Source organism: Centropristis striata, chromosome 21, assembly GCF_030273125.1.
Source record: "Centropristis striata isolate RG_2023a ecotype Rhode Island chromosome 21, C.striata_1.0, whole genome shotgun sequence".
NCBI lineage: Eukaryota > Metazoa > Chordata > Actinopteri > Perciformes > Serranidae > Centropristis > Centropristis striata.
Window position 1 is genome coordinate 13,877,383 of NC_081537.1, and position 25,477 is coordinate 13,902,859.

Sequence of the window (25,477 nt, forward strand, 5' to 3'; positions counted from 1 at the left end):
AGTACACAGTTACAACATCTGACCGCTTCAGGTCATAACTTTATTTATTCAACAATTTATACAGCTGAAACGATTGCTTAATAAGTGCAACATTAATATTCACTATTTTTTAATAATGTTCGCTACATCTTCTTTAAAGCTTGTTTATATCCACCCACGTCATCTGTATATATATTTATTTTCTATACTTTTATATTCTCCCCCTTTTTAAGAATATATATATATAAACTTCCCTTTTAATTAACTATAATTTTGCTTGCTGGACATGTACTTTTAATGGGTGGTTTGCTTCTCTAACTTATTTTTGCTAATATGTAATTGCTATATTTTCGACAGGTCATGAAGGCCACAAAAAACTAGGTTTATCAGCATGTTATCTGTCTTTATGTCTGTTTTATTTATGACAGTCACGCAAATACACATTTGATTTATGGTATTGGTTTTTATTACACATCAAAGAATAAAATGCAAAGCAGCAGGTGATATCTGCAGCTACACTCCTTCTGCAGTTGATCACATAAAAGGCTCACTGTACTGTTAAGGTTGCAGTGCCCCCTACTGTTGAGATTTAGACAATGTATGTTATATAGTTGGTAATCAACTACGGTGGCTGTTGCATGGTGTTTTGTTTTTTTTAATTAAGAGACATGAGGAGGTGGGTAAAGTTAATAATATTGTGAAATAATTGTTATGATTACTTGTTTTCTTTTCTTCAGGACTGAATGTGGTGAAAGGGAAAATGGCATTTATTTTGAACTGTAAGGTATGGAATTTTAGATTTGTGAGTCAGAGGATTTCATTTGCAGAAATGTTGATTTATTTTGTTGTGCAGTCCGGGGAATATCAATCAAACATTTATTGGGTTGTTTATTTGTTTATTTTTCCTAAATTGTGTGTTTTTATTGTGCACTTGGGTAAATTAATCAACATGGTGTTTGTTTATTAATTTCAAGAATTGTATTGATCTGTTTTATGGAAACAAACTTTTATCTCTACTTTTTATTTCTCATCTGCAAGGGGTTAAAATGTAGAAACTGAAAAGCATGCATCTTGTATTCATATCATGTCGAGATGAGATTTAACTTAATTGCATTACGCCTGACATAATGTATCTGCTATGTGCACACTGAAATAGATTAAACAGGCAAGTATTAGACTGTGTGTGTGTGTGTGTGTGTGTGTGTCTGTGTCTGTGTGTGTCTGTGTCTGTGTGAGAGATAGAGAGAGAGTGCGTGTGTGTGTGTGTGTGTGTGTGTTCTTATATGTGTGTGAGTGAGAATGATCAATGACCTTGTCCTCTAATGAAATTAGTGTTTTGAAAATTTTGGTCGCTCTAATATTAAGTGTCATGTCGCCTGCGGTTATGTGAATTGCCTGTTCAAATACCCCGAGAATAATGTGAGGACTGACACACGCACGCACACACACACACACACACACACACACACACATACACACTGGCATTAGGATGTACATGGTGCATTTTCCGAACCGCTTGAGTTTGTTTACTCAATTCTCCATCATGTCAGAAACAATAATTTCCTGTCACACAAACGCTGAACCCAGATGATGAATGTTTTTACAAATGGAATTCTCTTTTTGTTTATTTCATTGATAGTTGCGACTGTGTTTGTATTTTGGTCTTTGTCAGTTTATATTTCAAACTTTAAACACCCTGGTGATGCAGCCAGATGTCCACCGTCAGAGCCAATCACTCTCTCGTCTTCATCACTCACACCGTCGTCTTTAGTGGCAGGTTACATGGGTAACACCAAGCCCACCTGAAAAACATCAAACACATTTGTCAGCCATAACGAGATCATTTCCACCAGCCTCGATGTATGGTGATGATTTCGGAAAAAAAGATTTCTGTGTACTCTTTTGGCAAATCTATGTGATTTAGTGTTTAAGGCCTTTACCCACTCGTCACACTTACATGAACTGCTTAAATTGCCAATAATTCAATATATATAGCATTCATCAATCCATTGATTTTATCATCCAATATTGGTCAATCACATACATATCATTATTTACCAGTATCGGTGTATAGTTTTCCCATATGAACTGATATAAAAAATCTTTTTTAGAATATAAAATGCAAAAAAATGATGTTTGGTTGATTTAGAAATGGTTTTATATGGCTAATTATTTTAATTTTTATTTATTCTTGATTTAAATTGTTAGCAATTGACTGATACTGAACATACAGTTCTATTTAGCTATACGTTAAGCTATTTATTTTTTAAATTCTTTATTTAAATGGTCTGCCATTGACTGATATTAATTAAATAAGTTAAATAGTGCGGTTTGTTCAGTATTATTTGTATTTATTTATCTACATGTTTACTATTTGAGTGATATTGAACATAGAGTACTTTTTAAATATTTATTTAATTTTTATTAATTCTTTATTTGAAAGGACAACAATTTACCAATATTGCATGTACAGTACTGATGTTTATTTTGCAATTTTATTTCTATTTATTCTTTAGTTTTGCTTTGAAGGACTTTGGGCTTTGAATATACAGAATGACAATGTTGTGTCTTGACAGGTGGAGATATCACAGCATTCAGTACCTTGTCTCGGCTCATAGGAGGACACATCCAGTTGTACAGGTAGTAATGAAGGCTCTTGTCACCGATGCTGAACTTGAGCTTTTCCAGGAAACTCTTGTTATCCATCACGTCGAGAGCAGAGAAGACGTCAAAACCTTTCTGTCGGAGATGTGAAAGAACATTGGGACAAACTATTAGGACAAAATGCATGTTTGAGGCTTCATTTGAAAGGTAACATCTTCTAGTTTCTTAATATGTAACATAAACTGCATCACCTGGATTGTCCTTTAACCCTTTATCAGGCAAAGAACTATATTTGGTAACTTCAGGTAATATTTCTAGAAAAAAGTTGCAAATTTACTAGATTAAAGTGGCAAATCTACAAGAAAAAAAGTCGCAGATTTAAGATATTTAAAGTGGCAAATCTGTGCGAAAAAAGTCGCAGATTTACAAGAAAAAAGTGGGGAAAAAGCAGCTTTTTTCCCCCAGATTCAACACTTTAAATGTCATAAATCCTCACATTTTTTTCTCATAGATTTGCCACTTTAATCTCGTGAACTTTTTTCTCAAAATATTATTTTTGTATGTTTTTTTTACACATTCTGGCAGTGTGTAAAATCCTCCAATATTCTCTAGGGTTGAAATTTGGAATTTGCAAGTATTTCAATGAGTGCCCTATTAAGGATCAACATAAAGGCGATTTTTATCCTGACGCACTCACAGATTTAGCAAGGACCAGTGTGTCCTCCATGAGGTCAACCGGGTCCGTGATGGTAAAGGCAGCGTAAAGGAGATGAGCTGCTCTCAGGTCAGTGTGGACGGGGTGATTTAACACTTTGGAGGAGACGCTGTAGAAACTGACCACGTCTGTCAGTGTGCCATCATTCCTCTGTGTGTGAGGAGGAGATGTGAATCAGTTACTGCACCATGTAATATAATAAGTCTGATCTAAACTGTGTTCTCTCTTGTGATTATGAATTAAAAACAGGTGAAAATAGGTTTTGGCTTTTGCTTTTAAGACGTTTTGGCAGGTGACTTTTTTCCTTTCGGTCAGGAACTTATTAATTTAAAAAAACTTTTCTTCACCCCCCCCCCTAAATTTCTCCATACACCAATGCACACTGGAGAAAAACATGGTTCAAACATGGGGCAGTGGTACATTTTGGCCTCTTGTGGATAGAATCAGTATTACATCATTAAAAAAATGTTTTTTACAAATGTTAAAAAAAGAGAGAAAACAATTTAGATCAGACTCACAAATTGATCACCAGAATATTTTTTTCAATTGCCTCCCATGGCTTCCGTACTCTCCCTTTGTCAAAGAAATAATATCTAAATGCAAAACTTGTAATATCAAACCTCCACAACGTAGGTATCAACCACATTCTCCCTCGGCATCAGCCAGTGCTCTACTTCCTGCAGAGACAACATGGGGCTGAGGTGAAACTGGCAGAGGTTTGCCTGCAGCAGTGAGTGTATCCCTGCAGCATCTGCTTTAGTCATAGGACGCAGACCTGCTGTCTTTGTCACCTGGGAGAGAGTAGGAAAGTGTAATGCATGTTACAAATTCCTGATGATTAAATGCTTATCTTCAACATTTTGTATGCCTTTTTTCCACAGTCCAACATTTTAGTGACTCCGTTGAAAATTCTGTATTGTCAGGCCAGTGGCACTAATTACTTTTTGCCTCTAGGTGGCAGCAGAAACTAACCTCAGGCAGACGGTTGAATTTGAGCGCTCTCTGCAGGCTCATGTTCTGTCTCAGAACCGGGTAGTCCAACTCCATTAGCTTTCGCACATTGAGGGGGCGATGCCAGTAACTAAAAGATTTAGTTTGATTATTTGTTAGAAAACAGTGAGAGAAAAAAACAAAGCTGTGACAAATAGGGTACCTACTGAAACTAATTTGTATTCCCATTTTAACATACTTACATTCATAACCAGATAAAGAAGTTTCACATTTTATTCAGTTATTCACTGTGCTCAAAGACCTTGAAAATTTCTCCATAACATGAAATATTCACCACTAAATAAGCCATTACCAAAGCTCAAAACCTAGCTTCTCTGCTTATCCGGGACTGGATGGGTGTGGTTTGATTGATTAATAGTAACCTGGCAGCTTAGAAATATCTTTATCTTATATCATCTTTCTCCAAATGCACTCTGGTACTTCAAATGAGTAAACAAACCTAAGATACAACATCTTGTGTTCAAGTGAAAAACCCATCCCTCATATTAAAGGAGTACTTCACACCCAAAATGAGCATCATGTACTTGGTTTTGCTGTGTTAAAGGTTGCCCTCATTTCAATTCATCACAGATTTTCTCTGTTTTTGTATTCTCTGTTCACAATGGAGGCATGTGAGAAAACCAATGTTTCGTTCAAGAATTCAAGGTAACATGGGGTGAGTAATTGGTATATAAATAGTCATTTTGGATGGTGAGATATTCCTTTAAAAAGTGTTTTAAAACTCCTTTAGATGCCTTTAATGTGCTAATTGTGACTTCCCCTTAAAATCTAAAATGAATCCAGATACTACCTGCAGGAGCTCAGTGGCGTGGGCAGCACTAAGTCAGCAGTGTAGACAGCCTGGTAGAGGCCCTGCTGGCTGACCCGTCTGGTGAGCTCTCGAATCAGAACTGGAGTCATCCGCTTGAGGCGCAGCTTCTTATGAACACACAGGAGTTTGACCTGCACCATCCGCTTCTCCCTGCAGGAGAGCACGTTTTGAACATTTGCTTTGAAACACTTGTAGGTAAAATTGCTACAGTTTTGTCAGCCAGTGCTCTGAATACTGATATAGCTCGTCAGATTTCACATAATCACATATCTCTGCATATATTTATGAGCTACTTACGTCTCATATACGCGGACATCTGCGGGAACAGCAGCGATGAATCCGACTAACTTGTTATTGGTGTCTACTCGCACACCACAGTGCCACTGGGCCAACCAGTTAGGAGGTTGTAAAGCCCTTAAGGGGAAGAAAAAGACATTGTCTGCAATATGACTCTGTGAATACATGCAGGGGTAGTTAAATAAAGTCTGATTAAGGACACTTTCTAATAAAAAAACTGAGCATGACTCAGCTGAATGAATACAGCAGCTTTCCTTAACCTTAGGGCCAAATACCTTTACCAGTTCCTAGAATGCTAATGTTAATTATTCGTATCAAAGTAAATGTTATTATGTTTTGATGTAAGTGTTCCCTGAAGGTGGAGATACAGTTTATGCAGATCAGAGAGGAAAAAGGCAGTTGTAAAGAGATTACAGTAGCCGGCTTGTTACTGATAACGGTGTGTCGGAGGGTCAGGCTGGAGACTCAAGTGCAAATAATGTTCTTTTAAAGACTCTCAACGCCATAATTCCTTCAGGGCAACTCAGAGGCTAAAAGAAATGTGCTGCGGTTCTCAGGTGTGAATGTTCTTATTTTCTGAAAGTAAGTCAGGAAGATTGATATCACTCATATACAGTATGTGGAATAAAGTAAAACATTTTTTACATGTATTAATCACTTTGTATTGCCAATTGGTGAACAGATTGTAATTTTAATTTTTCTGTGAAATATGGCAGCTACAGTAGCTTGAAAGATAGCCGTATGAGGCACTGAATTTGATGGATTCATCGTTTGCCAGACTACAAATCAGAGAAGGATTAGCTAGCAAGTTGTTTGCAAATTAGTTGTTTTTAAAAATCTAATGTCATGAAGCAACCAGGTCAGATCCATGCAACTTAGAGCTAGCGCGCTAACCTTAGCTTGCTTGCACGTTCGCGCTAACAAAATAATATCTCAGTTTGCTAGCTTGCTAAATTACTTCACCAATTAATGTTTTTACATGATACTAGCTTTTGTGCTATGACAAACAGTGTTGATTCATTTTAGGATTGATGCCTATAGGATGCTTGTCGTGTCGATGAAGTGTGAGCACTATAAAAACAAGAGCAGGATGCTGACTGCAGTTCATTTTAAAGCCACCAGTGTCATTAATACAAAGGATTTTTTTTCAGTGGCACACACAAAAACTTTAAAAGTAAAGCGACAACCAACAGCCACTTAGCTTAGCAGCTTAGCTTAACACAAATTGGGGCAAAGAGCTGGATTGCTTTCCCAGAGTCTCCTTTGGTTCTCTGGCAACTATCTAAAAATCATTTAACAGCTCCTATACGGTAAAAGAAAAAAATGCTGCTTAAACCTCTGAAGTCCAGGAGATTTTGGTTCAAATTTGTCAACTTCCTATGCATTCATTTCTGTCTCTGTTTAGCATCTTTCAGTCCGTCCTTACATCACATGCATGGCTCCTTTTTCTAGACACAAACTTGGCTAACAGTCAGATTTTTTATTTTATTTTAATTAACAAAGTATAAAGCTGCGAGGTACCGAAAATACAAGCAAAAGACACAGGTGTATATGGAAATGTACCATTTTTAAAACCATTTATACACACAAAAACAGCAGAAATAATAATAAATAAATAATAAAACTACAAAACAGTCTATTTGCATGTAAATTAAAAATAGTAATGTTTTCATTGTTGAAAGAAAATTCACATTTTAAAAATAGTCTAGAAACACAAATGGCACACAGGGAAAGCTCCTATGGTTGCACTTTCAACTGGCTTTCTCAGCTTGTCTACATGTCATATATAAATAAAGTTATTACTGTATATAAAACATGTTTATTTTCAATAAATAGATGGACTCCAGAGGGTTAAATAAAGAACATAAAAGCTCCGGACTGGCTGTTTCCCATTGTTCTAGTCTGTGTGCTAAGATAAGCTAAGCTAAGCTAAGCTAACTACTTGGTGCCTGAAGCTTTATATTTCTTATCTAACAAAAAGAGAATAGGGCCTAAGCATTACTCACTAAAGTTTTGATGACAGCTTTAATAAAGGGTACACAGTCTAATCTCCACTAGCTGAATAAAAGGTAAAACAACACCAACATTTTTTGCACTCAAAAAAATAAAATAAAATGACCAAATGCACCTGAATGAAGCTTACCATTGTAGATACTCCTGGGAGAACTCAAATCTGATTGTGTTGTCATCCTCCTCCATGTAGTTTTCATTTAGCAGAGTGCATAGCTCTCTCAGCTGCAATGATGGATGGAAAAGTGTTGTGAATTTGCCGAGATGTGAGTCAAATTTTCCCTGAACTTCACATTAAAAAACAGCCTACAGTTCCTTATTACTGAAAGAGCAGAATTTAACAGAAGTATGTGTGATGCAGTTTGTGATGATGTAACTTACAGTAAGTTACTTACCACCGAAGGGCTGCTCAAGTCCAGAGTGTCCCAGCAGAAACCTTGAGGTAGAGAGTAGGGCTCCTTACGCACACTGGCTTCACCCTCTACTATCGGGCCATGAGTCACAATACTGTCACCTGAGGACACGAGCATGAAGAACAAGTGAAGCACACCGTACATAACTCCATCCTCAATATAATAACTATAATAAATGATATATGGTCTTTGGCTAATGGCTTTTTAAAATGAATGCTCCGTAATAATGGTGATGCTAGAATAGGATTATAGAGCGTTTTCCTCTTACCATTTTGCATAAAAGCATACATTAAAGGGGAATTGAACATTAAAGTCTGTGCAACTGAAAAGTCCATTTATATTTATTTTAAAGCCTTAAAATTAGTATGCAAAGTCACACATAGAGACTGTAATCAGCAGTGGAGTTAAAGGTATCCAGATAAATGTTCTGATGAGTGTCTCTAGTGTTTGTTGGGTCATGTTCTCTACCACCACATCAGGTGCCAAACACAACCAGGGGCCATATGATAACACATCTGTGCATATATATTGGTGGTAGTGTGCTGTTAAAGGTAGGAGTGAGCCAGAAATGATGTACGTAGATTTTAAAAAAATAAATGGAAGGATTTGCAAAAAATAGACATTGTGCACAGTGAATATCGCATCATTTTATAATTAAAGGAAAAACAGTTCAACATTTTTGGTTGATACACTTATTAGCTTTCTGCAGGAGAATTAGTTGAGAAGATTGGTACCACTTTCGCAACTGTCTTTTAAACATAAAGCTGCAGTTGGCATCTGGTTAACTTACAGCAGCTTAGCATAAAGTTAGCCTGGCTCTGTCCAACATAACAAAATCCACCTACCATCGCCTCTAAAGCTTACTATTTGCAGTATATTTAGTGGAATAATGTGTTAATGGTAGCCATGTTCTCATCTAGATACCTAGAAAGTAAATACTTATAAATGTCTAAATGTCTAAAACTTTGCTTTAAAGGTGACCTGTTGTGCTAATTTTCAGGGTCGTACTTATATTTTGGGGTTCTAGATGAACACGTTTACATGTTTGAATGTACAAAAAACAATCGTTTTCTATCTTTTCTAAATGTATCTGTATTAACCCTCCGTCTGATTGGTCATTGTTTCCGTGTTTTTGCTAGATTGCTCCCTGTGTGTCTGCACTATCATTGCAGCCGGGGAATGACTGAAACATTGTAGCGGCATTTCCTACTTATAGTTGTGACATCACAACCTTACAGATGTCCTGACAGCTCGTTTAAAGGCACAGTGTCTGAATACGGGTTGTGTGCATTTCTCTGTGGATTTCATAGTATTTATATAGCACCTAGACCTGCTTTATCATAAAAAAAAACCAGACATATTTCTTTTCTTTTAAATTATGGGACCTTTAAGTAGAAGTCTGGACCCTTAAGTATATGTGGCTTCTTACCCAGTCTGGGGACAGGCTGTGTCTCCCAGAAACGGTACGTGTGTCTTTTGGCCTGCTGCAGGGTCTTGGGTGGATTTGAGCCCAAGGAGAAGAGGTGGAGGGCTCTTTGGATCTCCTGCTGCTTCGACTCAGGAAGGGAGTCCAGCTAGGGCAGAACAGGACAGACAAGGACAAGTTACCATATAATCTTTGCCAAGAACATTGACCATCAGACAGCAGCATAAGTAAGCTTGATTCCAACAGAAAAAAACTGACAATACAGCACACCCATGGGCACGTTTGTAAGTATTTACATTGTCACAAACATATACCAGCACACATACATCACTGCATGGATGCCCTCACACTCAGAGAAAGACACAAACCATAACAAATGGGTCCCTGGGTCCCTCAGGTCTCCAGGCATCTTCCTTCTTTTGCTTCTTTTTGCTCCTTTTTAGACTCTCGCCCTCTGCCAGCTTCTTATCACTAAAAGACATTTTCTTACACAGACTTTCTTGTATATTGCAAGGTTGAATTTTACCGAATGGGTTTTTTTTACTGAAGAATCAGAGAGGTGAAAACACTTTGGTACTTACGAGTTTGAGTCAGTCATCATGCACAAGCCCTTGAAACTGAGGGTGAATCGGGGTGTTTTCTGTAACTGCTGTGGTTTTTTCAGCTCTTATCTTGTTTAGCAGCGAGGGGAGGAGAGTGACCGCCTCAGTCACCCAACCCAACTCCCACCCAGTTGATAGATAACTGAGAGAAAAATACTAACAATTAAATGTAACTTCTCACGGTCTTCATATGTCAACCAGCTGCTGGATAGAGCGCTGCGGCAGATTAAAGCTTATAGCAGCTTGATCCAGCCGGCACATTTAATTGGCTGAAGTTGTCTAATTGCAGAGTTCCCATATAGTTTTCCATTTAAAAGTCAGCACTTTTTTCACAACTTTATATCTCTTTTGGACTCATTGTTTGTGTTCAATATTATGTGCAGTATGTTAACAATGAGTCAGCAATTTGGTCATGGAATTATTGGCAATTTGGTGTTTATTACTATATCTGACATATTAGTTAGTATTAGTAGTATATACATGGGTTTTATATTACTGTTATAATTATAATTCATTGTGTTTATTATACTTTATTGTGATTTATTATTTATATTATATGATGTTGTGTTATGTTTTTACATTTTTTTTTAGTTGTTTGTTTGTTTTGCTTTGTCCTTGTTTGATTTATGTTCTTTTTTTGTCTATTCCTATAACTAACTCAACAAACCAACAAACAAATCATGAACAAACAAAAAAATCAAGTAAAAATCATACAAATTGTCACTTTAAATTCATTTTCACAGAAAGAATCACAAAATAATCAGCTTTCAGGTCATACTGACAAAGCAAAGCAACATGGGATGAAAAATTTTAAAAATATTAGTGACAAAATAAAAATGTTTTTGCTTTCTTTCAAGTTGCAATATGGCTAAATTATAATATATTATTTATTCTATATTATTAAATATTTTAGCTTTATATTTAGTCATTTTCTCTGAAATATATTCTCAGCAGACCAACAATACTAATAGACTAACTATCTTTTAATTAAAAAAGAAAAACCAAAATGCATTCAGTAAACCTTATACAATAATAATCAAACTAAGCTGACTAATAAAAGTTAAAGGTTTATTCACTTCTGATGGTGGATAACAAGATTTGTTTATTATTATTATTATTATTATTATTATTATTATTATTATTATTATTATTATCAGCAGCACAAATCCACTGTCGAATCTGAATTTGAGAAAGACAGTTTCCTTTATTTAAATAAATAATAATAGTTGTTCTTCAAAATAAAAGCATCCCAAAGTGGTGAAAGGTGTTCGCCAAAATAAAACAGAGATAAGGCAAAGGGTGTTTTTACTTTTTCGCATCCTAAATTTGGATTGAATTTTATTCTTGTTCTTAAGACAATTTTTTTTAAATCTAATAGTTGGTTGTATTTATTGTTTATTAAGTAGCTCTTTGTTTAAAAATAGGGAGTGCCTCTCTTGCATAATGCATCGTGTATGTTCTCCTCTGTGTATCCCAAGAGAGGTTTACTGCAATCCCTGTGGAGTCTGTTACATGCTACTTGGATTCATCATTTACATAGCCCGATATAACAAATCACAAATTTCCCTCTAGGGTCTTTATAATCTGTACAGCATCCTCACGAGCACTGAGCCCTTCTGTATAACCATTTGTGTTCTGAATGGTCTGATCTCCTTTGATCTGAGTGTCTTTAACTGTAATATACATGTAAATAGATCTTTTTTTTTTTCATTTATAAAGCGCAGCCCGGAGCTATTTCTGTCTCTTCATGGTTCTACTGCGGTATAATCCTGCCACTGAAAGCTAAATGTCAGGAGAAGGATGTTGCTAACACCTGTCCCCATTCAGGGTGAAGGAGTGGAAATTGGTGCAGTCCTAAAAGTACTTAGAGAAAGCTCATAAACAACTACTGCAAGAGTCCAAGGCAGGGCAAAGGAGAATGTTCCTCTTGAGGCTCAGGAGTTTGAACATAAAGCAACATACTGCATGTTCTATTAATTACGTACTCGTGGTCGGTTCTTCCCGGCACTGTGCTAGAGAGGAATCACCAAGTGTGGGGATACAGGCAGGACAAGCAAACTGCGACACAGCTGGCTCAGCTGCACACCCTGGAGGCAGCAGTAAGGCAGAGAGGGTGAAGGCTAAATTAAAGTCCCTATTGAATCACACACAACACGGCTCTGGTGAGCCGATGCAGCCTCTAATACACTGAATGTTGATGTCTAACTCTATTTCTAGATTCCATTTTTGTTCCGTTTTATTGTATTTCTTGCTGTTTTTTCATTCTCAATGTCCCCCAAAGGTCATTAAAATGTAATCTCATGACTGTGCTGTTGCCCTCTTGAGGCACTTAGATTTATCATGGTGTAAAAAAAATAATGTGCCCATTTTATCAAGAATGGTAGGTAAAGCAGTTTGTGTGCATTAATGATTTCAGTCCATCTTGGTGATTACTGTCTCGCTCAACACATTGACAGCAAATTTACTATCTGGTCATGTCAGAGAAGCTGATTGCTACTGTGATTCACAGCACAAACATGTCTAAATGTATGTATCACAGCAAGATATGATCACTCTCCATTAGATATTTGTCTATTTGGACATTTCTTATTGATTTCTGCTGTGTAATTTTTCTTTTCTCTTGCCAGTGCAGTTCTTTTGCCCACTCAGAAGCCCTCCATATAAACTTTCCCTTCAGCCATGCAACTTATTTCTTCTATTTACTTTTAATAAATATATGTGGCTGCATTTCCCCACTTGCTTACCTTAATAGTTGTTCAATATTCAAATTGTTTCCAGTCTAATCCAATCTTAGCCTCTCAGAATGTGCTTGGTGACCAGTGTTTGTTTGCAAGAACTGCAGTTAGACAGTATTCAAATTTGCACCAAGATACTTGGGTATGTGATGGCAAGCCATTATGTTATGCAAATCATAGATTAAACTCCCCCATGGCATTTGGAGGTATTTAAAGCATTTCCCCATCCCCAGGAAGAGAGGACATTATGAACTAATGGATGAGCAGGGCAATCTCCTGGGTTTATACTTCACGTGAAAGAGCTACCTCGTTTCCTATGTTTTTTAAATGTTTTTTTTTCTTCTTCTTCTTCTGTTTCTGTGATGTTTCTGGTGGTTTCTTCTTCTATTTTTCATATAAAGACAAAACATTATACTACATAGTAAGTTGCTACACTTTGTGAAAACCCAAGCAACAATTCACGGGTCTGAAAAGTGAAGTCAATGCAGAAATGCCTTAATCCTGCATTCTTTCTAATGGTCAGCAATGGCCGACTCAACTGGCTGCAAAAAGAAGTCAGATTGTATCAAAGTCTATCAAAAAACCTTACTTTTCACTGAATTTATTACCTCAGTGAACATTTACTAATGAGTTTATGATCCCAATCTATGATTTCAGGTCTTCGTCAATACAGCATGATGATTATTTTGTAAATTATGGTCCCATTTAGAGTAAAATAGACATTATAGTAGGGTTTGCTTTAGGGCGTGACTACCATGTGGCTGACAGGTTGCTACCGCTTTAATTTCACAGTCTGATTTCAGATCATTAAAGTTAATTGTAGCATTTTTGTTGCCAAAAAATCTCTTGTTCAGCATTCGGTTGAACTAACAGACACTCTAAGATGTCTACTGTCTCTTTTGAATTACAAATGTGCTTTGCTAACCAAGCTAGCTACACCAAAATGCTAGTCCACAACACAACATCACGGTCCACTTCCTTGATACAGTCTATGGATAAAACCCTGTGTAACTGTGTGCTCAAGGTTTCGTCACTCCAAATCCTGTATTGTTTATTGATTTGTGCTCCCCTTATCCTTAAAAATAAAGTTTCAGTTGCCAGATGTGAGGAGGAGACTGAAAAGACATTCAGTACATATATGTATCATTGTTTTACTGGAATGATTTAGTTTAACCTTATTTTCTTACTTTATATATAAACATTTTCAGATTTACTTGTTTTAGATTGTTCTTAGAATATAAATGAACGTCACATATTCGGTCCTAGGCCTGTAGATGATACACATGTAATAACAGAATACACCGTTATTACAGGCAATCAACGACAAACTGCAGAGTGGCAATTTGTTGCTTTGTGCTCAGGGGATAGAAGGATAACCAGACAAAGGTGTGTTCGCTGTGTGTGTGTGTGTGTGTGTGTGTGTGTGTGTGTGAGCATGCAATGGTATGTGTGCATGTGTGACTGTGTTCTGCTGGTTCTTGCAGTATGTACACACACACACACACACACACACACAGTCAGAACCATTACTAATCTGTAAATAGATCTGTATTGCTGTGATCTCTCTGCTGAACAAGATCCTCCTCGCTTTGCCTCGCTTTCTCTTCTTCTTCCCCGTCTCCCTCGTCTGTCTCGGTGTCTGTAACTCTGTTGTTTGCGCTATTGGATGAATGAGCAACAATCTCTGCATCTCTCTTTCCCTCTGCTGACTTGTCTTTCAGTTTCTCTGACTCACTGTCTCTCAGATTTGTCTCTCAGCCTGTTGTTCCACCCTTTTCTCCTTCTCTCTCACTTATGCATTTTACTCAGTTCTATTCTTCTTGACAGCCGTGACTGCCAAATAAGTCACGATCTCCCAATATATAGTAAATATTTCTAATCAGTGCATAGGAATGACTAGGCCATGAGAAATCTGTTATCTTTTTTTATTCAGTCTAAATAATCGATAGCCAGCAAGCAGCAGAAGCTCTTTTCATTGCTATTTTACGTGTCTGTTTATTTCTGTTTATATTGTTCTTCCTCTAATTGTTTCTTTCATTGTCACTTAAACAGGATAAAGACAAATGGGAAAACCTGATGAGATGGTAACACAAGTAGAGAACAGTCAAACTGACTCAGTAATACCCATTATACAGCAATATCCACCAAAAGTTTGCTAGGATTAGTTACCAAACGCTAATGGCCAAGTGGATGAATGAAGCAACAATGCATTTTATTACCTATGAAATAAAATGTCTCCATGTGGAATAATGTGCTGTTTCTTCAAAACATATGCACTGAAACCATGAACTCATCTAGATTATCTGGAGGAGCTGTATGAAGGAGTGTCTGAATCCGTTGAACCAGATCAGTCGACCATTACTTGGACTTAGTACAGAGTTTGTGCAATGTCCGATTGAGCCTGTGTGTCAATAATCATTGTCCAGAAAATCCACAGCAAGCCTCTGATTGAGCAAGCAGATTGATGAGATTTCTATCATGGATATGGTGCAAAACCGAAATAATACAAAGATGCCAATGAAAATGTCTCTGAATCTGGAACTTCTGTTGGTAACGTCTCATTTACACAAAACTCTGTGTATGTACAGTCATGGAAAAAAATTATTAAATGACCCTTGCTTTCTTCAATTTCTTATCCATTTAAATGCCTGGTACAACTAAAGTTACTTGTTTGGACAAATATAATGATACCAACAAAAATAGCTCATAAGAGTTTAATTCAAGAGCTGATATCTAGACATTTCCATGGTTTTCTTGATAATGATTTTGGTTATTATCAAGAAAACCATGGAAAATGGCTAGTTATCAGCTCTTTAATTAAACTGGAATATCTTTCTAAATGTATGCTTGTTTGAAGGCAAAGGGTGGTGACAGGAAATATTGATTTGATTTAGATTTTTCTTCTGTTTACTCACTTTGCAATTTGCTAATTGATAAAAATGAACTATTAACGTTTCTATTTTTGAAAGCATTCTTATTTTACTGCATTTTTTCCACACCTGCCTAAGACTTTTGCACAGTACTGTAAATTGTATAAAATAAATTAAATTGAAATAAATAATTTGAAAAAAAAAAATGCATTTCTTGTTGTTGGACACTAGGTGGTGTGAAGAAAAAACACTGACGCCTAAAAATAAATCAGACAAATTGAAGGAACGCCAATAGACTCTGTTACTTATGACCTAATTATGAATCCATTACAGGATGAACAGGAGTTCCACATACACTGTAATAAATTATTCTGTAGTTATTTCATTTTACTTAATATATTTGATAAAATGTATTAAATATAAATGTGTCCTTGATTTTGAGGCAGTTGATTAAGTAACTTTAATATCAAAATGTTTGAGATAGAATCTACTTATTTTGATCACATTAAATATAATCTTTATGTGTATGTAATTCTAAATCAAGAGAATTTTGAATGAATCCAACACAATAGAATTAATCCGTTTTTAATTGACAGGCACTTCCTGTTAAGTTGTTATTAACTCAACTTGTAACGTAGTTAGATTTAATAAATAAAATTGCGTGCAATCTGTTGCCTCAATTTTATTGAGTAGCAATTGTTTATCTTTTTTTTTACAGTGTACGTCATTTCCTGCCTCCTGCACACTCTACCCAGCAGTCACAGCTCACCTCAACCAAACTGAGTATTTCCACTAAGTGAGAACGCGACTGAACTTCGTCTGGACCTGATTCTCCAGACATTACACCTGGTTCTTGTTACAAAACGACTTTAGTCTCACTTTAAGAATACATAATTAGTTCACTTTATTTAGCTTTACAATTACACAATACTGATGCTATTTTACACATAGCACCCAATGAAATGTGTACCCAGGGACGACTGTATATTTTATCTGTTTATTCTCACTCTACATTGTTTGTGCTGATTTTAGATAGATTGAAGTATAACATGCTCCTCCAGGGGTTGAAGAAATTCATCAGCCCCTCATAAAATGTTCCTCTCAGAATAGATAGTCACTCAGGTATAATGGGACCATTTACACTTAAATGAAAAAGGGGGTATTTTGCAGACGAACCTGAAAACAAAAGCCAGCCTTCCAAGAAATTGGACTCATGTTGAACAATTCTGCAAAGCAAGATTTACATTCAATGCCACTGCAGAGTGCTACTATGCAGCAAAGTGTGTGCAGTTTATGTCCCATGAAAAAAAAAGTGGGAGGTGGATGCATGTAGGTCGTGTGACCTCCAAACTGATTTTGTGTCCTGTGTGAGACCTTTTTTTAACCACGATGATGATCTTTTAATCATTAAAGCTACTATGTGTAGAATATGTACTAAACTAAAGCATCTTTAAAATCAGAATCAGATGACATTGGGGTTGTTTTTTTTAAAGGTCATTGATTGAAGTCAGGTTACAGCCACCAGCCAATAACAATTAACAAGTTTTCAACATTGGTCGTGTTTCGTTCAACAAATTTCTATGCACATTTTGAAGATTTGCATGAGGAAAGCTTGATGGAAACACCAAAATAAGATAAAATGGGCATAAAAGTTTTTATAATCACTTGAGGTGATTTTTGTCTTTTTCAAAAAAAATAGAAAATGTGCTAAATGGTCAAGATGAGCTGACTTGAAAGAACAATTATAAGTTGCCCAATTGAATCCAATTCCCTAAGACTTCTCTCCATTTCTCTCGTGGGTGGCCAAAGTTGTCTGATTAGCAACCTCTATTTTGTTGTTGTTTTTTCTATCTTGCGCAATCTCTACTTCTTCTACTGTTCACTGACAGATTAGCCTACAACAATGCATTACACTGCCACCTTCTGACCAAAGTACGTTTATGCAGCTTTGTTTATTTGCTCTTAACCAGTTGATGGACACATCCCTAATTCGTATTTTCTTTAATGTGACATTTCAAATTTCGCTTCAAAATTCGATTAGACTTTAATGGAAACATGGCGATTGTTTCATAAATAATCTAAAAAAAAAAGCATACAACAGATGGCCAATGTAAACAAGGTGTAGTTGTGGGGACATCTGTCGACATGGGAACTGTGGCAAATGACTAGAAAAGTTTTGCACATATGGTAGCCAAGGCTGATGTCACAAGGTCACATGATAGGAGTGTGAGGGTTGGGGGAAGGACACATCGTGACTGATAAGAACCATTCAAATGTGTGCATCTGCAGTCCAAAGGTCACTATTACCACCCAAACAGACTACAACGCAATCCTGGAGCTCTCAAACTAAAAAGGGGGCAAACGTCTTTATTTTAGGGGTTTGGAAAACACTCAAGAAGCGTGCCTAGCGTTAACATAGCCAAAGTTATGAGTTTTAATACCAAAATGTATTAGCATGGATGTAGTTTCAGTTTCCTTGGTGTGGATCTATGTTGGGAGTGAATGGGGTGCATTGGCATCTGTCACTGTGCCTTTTTCTGTTTTTACCACTGGGTGGCGCCAAAGTCAGAAATTCCCAAATTCAACTTTGTGGAGTTTCTCTGACTGATTGTTTTTGTTTCCAAACCATCAAAAACGTCAGCACTGAATGTATAAAAATTTAATCACAAATGGCATCTTCCAATATGAGACTTCTTATTTGGCGAAAAGGTTGTGGAAACAGTAACACAATCTCCTCTCAGGGCAGGAAATACACTATCCATTCCCTCCTTGTCACTCACCCTGATGGGCTGTCTGCCTTAAAAATTATGTCTGGCCTGAGGCTGAGCTACCTGCCTCCCCCCAAGGGTGAGGATAAAACACGAGCAGGAGACTTCTTTCACATGAACACACAGGCTGAAATTGATAAATAAAACATCCCTTGGACCTTTTTGTTGTCTTGACATCAAAGAAGTCCATGTTGTAACATTACAAGTGAGCAGAAGTGTGGGATCAACTCCTGGAAAGTTAAAACTTTTTCAGAATAAGCCATAAAACCAGAACGCTGAGTCTTACTCTGTGGTTAAATTGGAGAAGGCAGTCTCTTTCCAACCTGTGTTATTAGTGCTTTCTGGGTCATAATCAACATCTTTTCATCAAAGAGTCCAAGATGCTACTTTGATGTTTGCCAACAACTCAGAAAATGAAAAGCTTGGTTCAGCCCTGATTGGAGGATCCTCCCTCTTTAAATCATGCACCTTGTTTGTTGATATTATTTGGCCATGCTGCCGGCCATGATGAGTGGACCGGACAACAGAATTTGCATTCACCTTGAGCTCAGAGCTAAATACATTCTTTCTGTGCCAGATTGTGTCGTTGAAAAGGTCTAGCTCTCAATATGGAAGCTGGCCGGCTGTGTTATTGGCAACTTGTCATTTCTGTCCACCTTTGTCCGTCTTACATTTAAGCCATGTAGTTGGCATTATGGTGACAGCTAACAACAAGCGAGCAGGATTCACTGTCTTGTTCAAGGACACTGGGGATAACTCTTGGAGAAAATGGCTGTTGTGGGAGATCGAAACATTGACTTTACAATAATGAGCATTACATCTACAGCCATAGACAACCTCCATCTCACCTTTCCTTTCTTTTTACCTCTTTCTCTGTCTCCTTCTCGTGCTTTATCTATCCTGTCAAAGGAATACGACTGAAAAAGAAGACATGGATGTACTTCTGCTGTTCGACTCTGTACCTTTTAAACATTTAATTTGGCTTTGACCGAGAAAGAAAGAAATAATCTCAACAACTCAAGGGCAAACAAGGCACAATATTCAAAAGAAAAAGTTTACTACTGCACCATCCCTGAAAAGTTAGCTGCACTGGAAACTTAGTGACAAAAAGGTATAAACATACCATAAGTTTCGATGTAAAGACTTCATTCTTGTTTGTCCTCTTCAGCTATGTCTTGTTTACAGCGTGGATTTAATTAAATCTGGGATTTTTTTTTAACCATAGCTTTATTTCCTTTCTACTGTCTAAATGTGTGTTTGTAAAACAAATATAAGCTCACACATGAACATTATTACGCATCTTCCTCATGAACATCAAGGTTTAAACAGGGGAAAAAATATCATGATCAAGAATTCCACTATTTTATTTTCATGGCCTAGGAAAGTTCAATTAATATTTGTTTCTCAAAGCCAGAAACCAGAGAAGTAAATCTTGTGATCATCAGATACAAAGTTTGGAGTTGCTCCATAGACAACGATCCTAATGCCAGAACATTTTAGTATTCTTGCCTTAACTTTCTTATTTTCGCTCTAAAAGCAGTTACATAAAAATACATTTGTGAAATACTGCACATTCTGGACTACTCTTAAATTCTAAGAAAATTGGTGAACATGTTTGTCTCCCATTCACGTGAACACGTGAATGGGAGACAAATTCTGAAGACGCACAGAATGTTTTTTTCTTTGCACAAATGAGCTTCATTTTCTTTTTAGCATTCTCAGTTTGAAACATAAAAATGTACCCAAAGACATGTTGCTTGGTGCTTGCTGATGTGCTTTATAACATCTTTATAACAATTTTCACATCAATATGCTGTTTAGTACAGCAATTTTTTTCAAACCACTTGTGGACCCACAGTAGGGGAAGGGGAGCAACCGCCTCAGTTGGGTAGTGTGTTGGGTAGTGTATCCGAAACATACATACTATTTATTCACACAGAAGTATGTTTAATGATAATACACATTGTCTAGGAAGCAGACTGGTAACGCTTTATAATAAGGTCCTTAATAACCATTAATTAACAAGTAATAAGGCATTGTTCTCGCTTTAGATCCGGTAGTTGCAAAAAGCATAGTTAACTTATAGTTAACTTAGATGAGCAATAAAGTATATTTTAATATCAATAAGAAAACAAAATAAGATTAATAAAGGCATGGCAAAGACATAATGGGTGGGTCATGGGTGTTTGTAATGCCATTATTAACACTTATATAAGCTTATAAACACACAATAATGTTAATAAGCATCTTGTAAGGACTTACAAGGGCCTTATTACTTGTTAATTCATGGTTATTACAAGGACCTTAATATAAACGTTACCAGCAGACTTAATAATCATCGTTTCATCACTCTAGTTTTTGGATTTGAGAGTGGTGCTCATGTTCACAAATATTTTGGACTGTCTGCCTAATAACATTTATACATTTTGAAAATGGTTAAGGTTGGGTTTAGGCTAAAGTTAGATTGGTGTGATATATGTAGTGATGCCTTAAGTCAATACAATGCCTTCAAAAGTATGACTAACTTGCATTTGAGGCAGAAATTTCATTATTTGCAGCCTGAAGTGCCATTCAAATAGGCATCAAGTAAATTCTACATTATAGCATTTGACATGACAAATCCATCCGGTTAGGAGCTTAATTTACACACCACACGATGATGACATTCATGAAATAAGCTGATTAAGAAAGGCTATGATTAGAAACACAGCAGCTTTAATATGTTCCACCTATAGAGTGATCAGAAATATTGAGATGATAACTGGCATCCTGTGGGGAAAAGGCTCACAACAGGATACAAATATCCTCAGTACAATACCACGTACTGGGTCACACTTAGCATGTGGGGAACATGTGGAACTCTGAACACTGAATCAGATCCTCCATGTGTGAGCTCAGTGTTCAGATTATATAGGGTATGTGGCCTGTCACCATGATATTGCTTCTCTGACAGCAACAAAGCACAAGCATGTATTTTTTCCCCAAAAATCATGAGAGAAGAATGAGGTACAAGTACAATGGAAGTGCATCACTGTGTTTTTACAGTAAATTAATGTGTGGCTTACTTTTTTGACATCCAAACTCTTGTCAAGTTGAAAAGAAGACACTTGGAAAGAGCTCAGTGAGGATGTGATTCCTTTGAGCCGCAAAACAACCCAAATATTTGATCACTTACAAGTACAGTACATAGAAATACATTTCGCTGTGATTCAAAGTGCACATTTCACTTGAAACACATTTTACAATCCGCTGTTTAAAATGTATTCTCAGCTGTTACATCCTGTTAATCCTCATATCAGCTCAGCCAGTCAGCTTCAGACCTCGAGAATAATTTCAGTTCAGTAAATAAAAGCAAGCAGTGCACAATTCAATGCAGTGACTCAGGGCTGGGTCTTAAAAAGAAGCTGGACACATTGTACACCATAATTCCTATAATAACTCAACTCATCTCTTTGTCTCTTTGTCTTGTTGCAAGGTTAATCTTGAATGCATTTCATTACAACATAATCACAGGCATGAATAATACAAATGTATTAATGGTTTTACTTAACATTGGCTTTTTGGGAAATATTAATACTTTTTGCGTTCTTGCTAGAGTTGTATGAGGACAGTGATACCACTTTCGCTATCTAGATCCATATTGATGTTTGTTTTTGGTTGGCGACCTCTAGTGGCCATAGTAATTATGACGGGACGGAGAGAAAGTGAGGAAGTGAGGGAACTTAGGGCTGGGCCAAATCCCAGAATGTTTATCTGGTATTTAAAAAAATAAACAGTCTATATGAAATTACCACATGGCAAAGCCTATTTTTGTATACTCCATATTCAATGTTAGAAGTAAAATTGCACCTCTTTGTTTTACAGGGATCAGAACATAAAGCATCATCCAAACCAGCTGTTTCCTTCTTTTTCTTTTTACATTACAATAGCCATTAAATAAATAAAAAGATACACAATAGACATTTTCATATTTACTCATTCATTCATTATTCTTAACCCCAGCTGACATGGGGCGAGAGGCGGGGTACACCCTAAACAGGTCGCCAGACTATCACAGGGCTGACACATTTTCATGTTGTTTTGACGATATATATCTTTATATTTCCAAGCCCTAAGGTGATTTAGTATAAATCACCTTTAGTATACAGTACAGGCCAAAAGTTTGGACACACACCTTCTCATTCAATGCGTTTTCTTTATTTTCATGACTATTTACATTGTAGATTCTCACTGAAGGCATCAAAACTATGAATGAACACATATGGAATTATGTACTTAACAAAAAAGTGTGAAATAACTGAAAACATGTCTTGTATTTTAGATTCCTCAAAGTAACCACCCTTTGCTTACTAGAATATAAGACATGTTTTCAGTTATTTCACACTTTTTTGTTAAGTACATAATTCCACATGTGTTCATTAACAGTTTTGATGAATCTACAATGTAAATAGTCATGAAAATAAAGGAAACACATTGAATGAGAAGGTGTGTCCAAACTTTTGGCCTGTACTGTATATAAATCACCTGGGGAAAAAACACAAGATTTTGGTCCTGGTGACCAGTGTTCGAATTCCCTGTGAAACCAAAACTCAATGTTTGTTATATAGTCTTTATAGGGCACTCACTGAAGTACTGAAGTACTGAAGTACTGAAGAAATGGAAAATTTTAACCGAACCAAGTGTTACTGGAGGATATTACAAGACTTTTACTTTTGTGACTTTTTTGAAAATGTTCAATTTTATATATTGCAAATCAAGGTCGATTGAGTTATGATTATTATTATTATTATTATTTTTTAATTACATCACCTATGTAACTGTATCCATACAGAAGTAGTTGTTTTAACCCTCATCTTTTTCCTTATCTTAATCAAGTCATTTCCTTGCCCAAACTAAACCAAGTAGCTCAGTTCACAACGTTTAAAACGTTATTAAAACAGCAACCAACATTATTAAAACAGCAATAGTGCGACCGCTTTACAACGTAAAATAGATACATCATATTCATATAGGATATCATGAGAACCGTTCATCAGAGATGGATTGAAAAGTGTTGCGTTACTTTGTATGAGCCACTAGTTTTCAAAGTCCATTTAACTTTCCCGTCTGTGGAACAACTTTCTCAATGATATTTTCATTGTGAACATATTTGTCATCTGTAACTATGGAGACTAATCTATCAGCATGTAGTATACACTGTGTCTATTCATGCAACTATTTATACTCCCTACTCGATTATATTCTGGGCAGAAAACAAATCCTCTTTTGGATTTTGTCCACGGTGGTTTGTGCATCCCAAAATTCACTTCCATTATTTTAGCAGCCAAACTCATTTTGTGCTTTAAGTGAACCTCCACATGCTGGTTTGGGTACCTGCCAAAGTGGCTGGTAGAAGTAGACGAAGCTTAACAATCGCAGTCAGAATTTACTAGCATTTATTGACTGCTGGCTCATATTACTTTCCCACACTGTACTTTATGTTGGATGGAATTGGAAACACTATGAAAACAGACACTTCATACATTACTATGCAAACTAAAACCTGCCAACAATATCTTGCTATCACGTTTTCTGTGTGTTTTGTTCTATTTCTTGTCCTATCTATCTCCTCCTCCTACCTGCATGTATAATCCTTTGTTCTCCACAAAGAACTTTGTGACAAGCCTGTTTATGAAAAAGGCTTTATAAATAAATTTGTCTGACACCAATATCTCCAGAATAATTTAGCAACGCATTTAAATCAGCCAGTGACCTAACTTAGGATGCTGCACCAGTTTTTGAGGAAAGCCAAAGCAGAAAAGTAAAGGCTTGAAGGAAAACAATTTTCTCTCTGACAGCAGCAGCAGCAGCCGCCTTAGGGTCAGACAGATAACTCTGCGTTAGTTCATTCAGGAAACAGTTTGGCTCCATTTGGGACACTATTTCATCCAAATTTCATCACAAATCATCATGACAGAAGATGCAACACCAAGACATACCTTTTATGTCTTATTATTACCATGCGTTCGTTTCAGAAATCATCCCACAGATCACCACAATCAATCTTCTTCTTTCAAACATTTACTGTAATCCTATCAATCTATTACTTTCCGAAGTGTGTTATTACATCAACCTTCAGTTTCAGTTTAAAAACGAAGGATGATCGGAGTCTTCTGGATAACCCTCTGGGTCAAACGTACAAGTTTGTCGAAGATGATGATCTGGGTTTGATCGAGTCCAGGATGCTCTGTTCTTCCATCTGAAATTTCACCGCAAATCAACATGACAGAAGGCAGAATAGGAGGATGAAGTGAATAAATAAAAGGAGGAGTTGGTGGGAGACAGAAGGGGGAATTAATAAAAGAGGAGGTGGTGGTGGTGGCGAATGTCAGACTGGGAGTGACTCAGCTCCAGAGCCTCCCAAATCACTTTGCTTGGAAAAAGATAAGACAATAATACGATCATCTTGGTTTTGTTTGTGTGTGTAATGCTTGGATGATTGTGTGTACACTTGTGTTACACATTTTATTGTGGGTGTGGATGTGTACACCTAAATGTAAATTCATAAATTAGGTTTGTGTATTAGAGAGAGAAGTTTCTGTTATACCTCTAAGAAGAAAGTTAGCCCTAAGTCCACACTTCGTATGACCTGAAGGGAACTCTGTTGTGTGTTTGTGTGTATTTGTGTGTGTGTGTTTGTGTGTGTGTGTGTGTGTGTGTGTGTGTTTGTGTGTGTGTGTGTGTGTGTGTGTGTGTGTGTGTGTGTGTGTGTGCCCATATACTTCTCCTTCAATGTGAAACTCATGATTCTCCATAAAAGCCTGTTTTTATTGTTCATTTGTGCATGAACACGTACTTACTGTAATGGGGGAAAACATTTGTTAGAGTGTGAGCATGTGGTTTTTGCACAAAAGTGTGTGTGTGTGTATGTGTGTGTGTGTGTGTGTGTATGTGTGCAAGTGCGTGTGTGTTTTTCTGTGTGTGCGTGCCATACAGATTAGCTTCTGATCCCTGCGTAAACCAGAAATCAATAGGTCTGAGTCTGTATTCAGACGGTTAGACAGACAGTTCTGCTTCAAAACATCCAAACATCACCTCTACTCCACATTCAGAGCACACCAATGTATTTCTGACATCTATGAAAGACAGAGAGAGAGGAAAAGAGAGGCAAGAGTGGGCAAAAACAAAAAAGAGCAGGAGGGAACAGGTCTATTTTTGACATCGGTAAAAGATGTGGAGCACAACACAAAGACAGAC

General features: G+C 36.7%; 1 protein-coding gene across 1 annotated transcript; it reads right to left on the minus strand.

Annotated features, from left to right (window-relative positions):
* Positions 1-1,255: 1,255 nt before the first annotated feature.
* On the minus strand, positions 1,256-9,848 carry LOC131959718 (glycylpeptide N-tetradecanoyltransferase 1-like). The gene is made up of 11 exons (XM_059324931.1): positions 9,635-9,848; positions 9,270-9,414; positions 7,823-7,941; positions 7,561-7,652; positions 5,418-5,534; positions 5,100-5,270; positions 4,271-4,379; positions 3,919-4,089; positions 3,281-3,448; positions 2,581-2,718; positions 1,256-1,781 (listed from the first exon to the last, which is right to left on the minus strand). The coding sequence occupies exons 1-11, from the start codon at positions 9,746-9,748 to the stop codon at positions 1,758-1,760; spliced, it is 1,368 nt and encodes a 455-aa protein (XP_059180914.1). The 5' UTR covers positions 9,749-9,848; the 3' UTR covers positions 1,256-1,757.
* Positions 9,849-25,477: the final 15,629 nt, after the last annotated feature.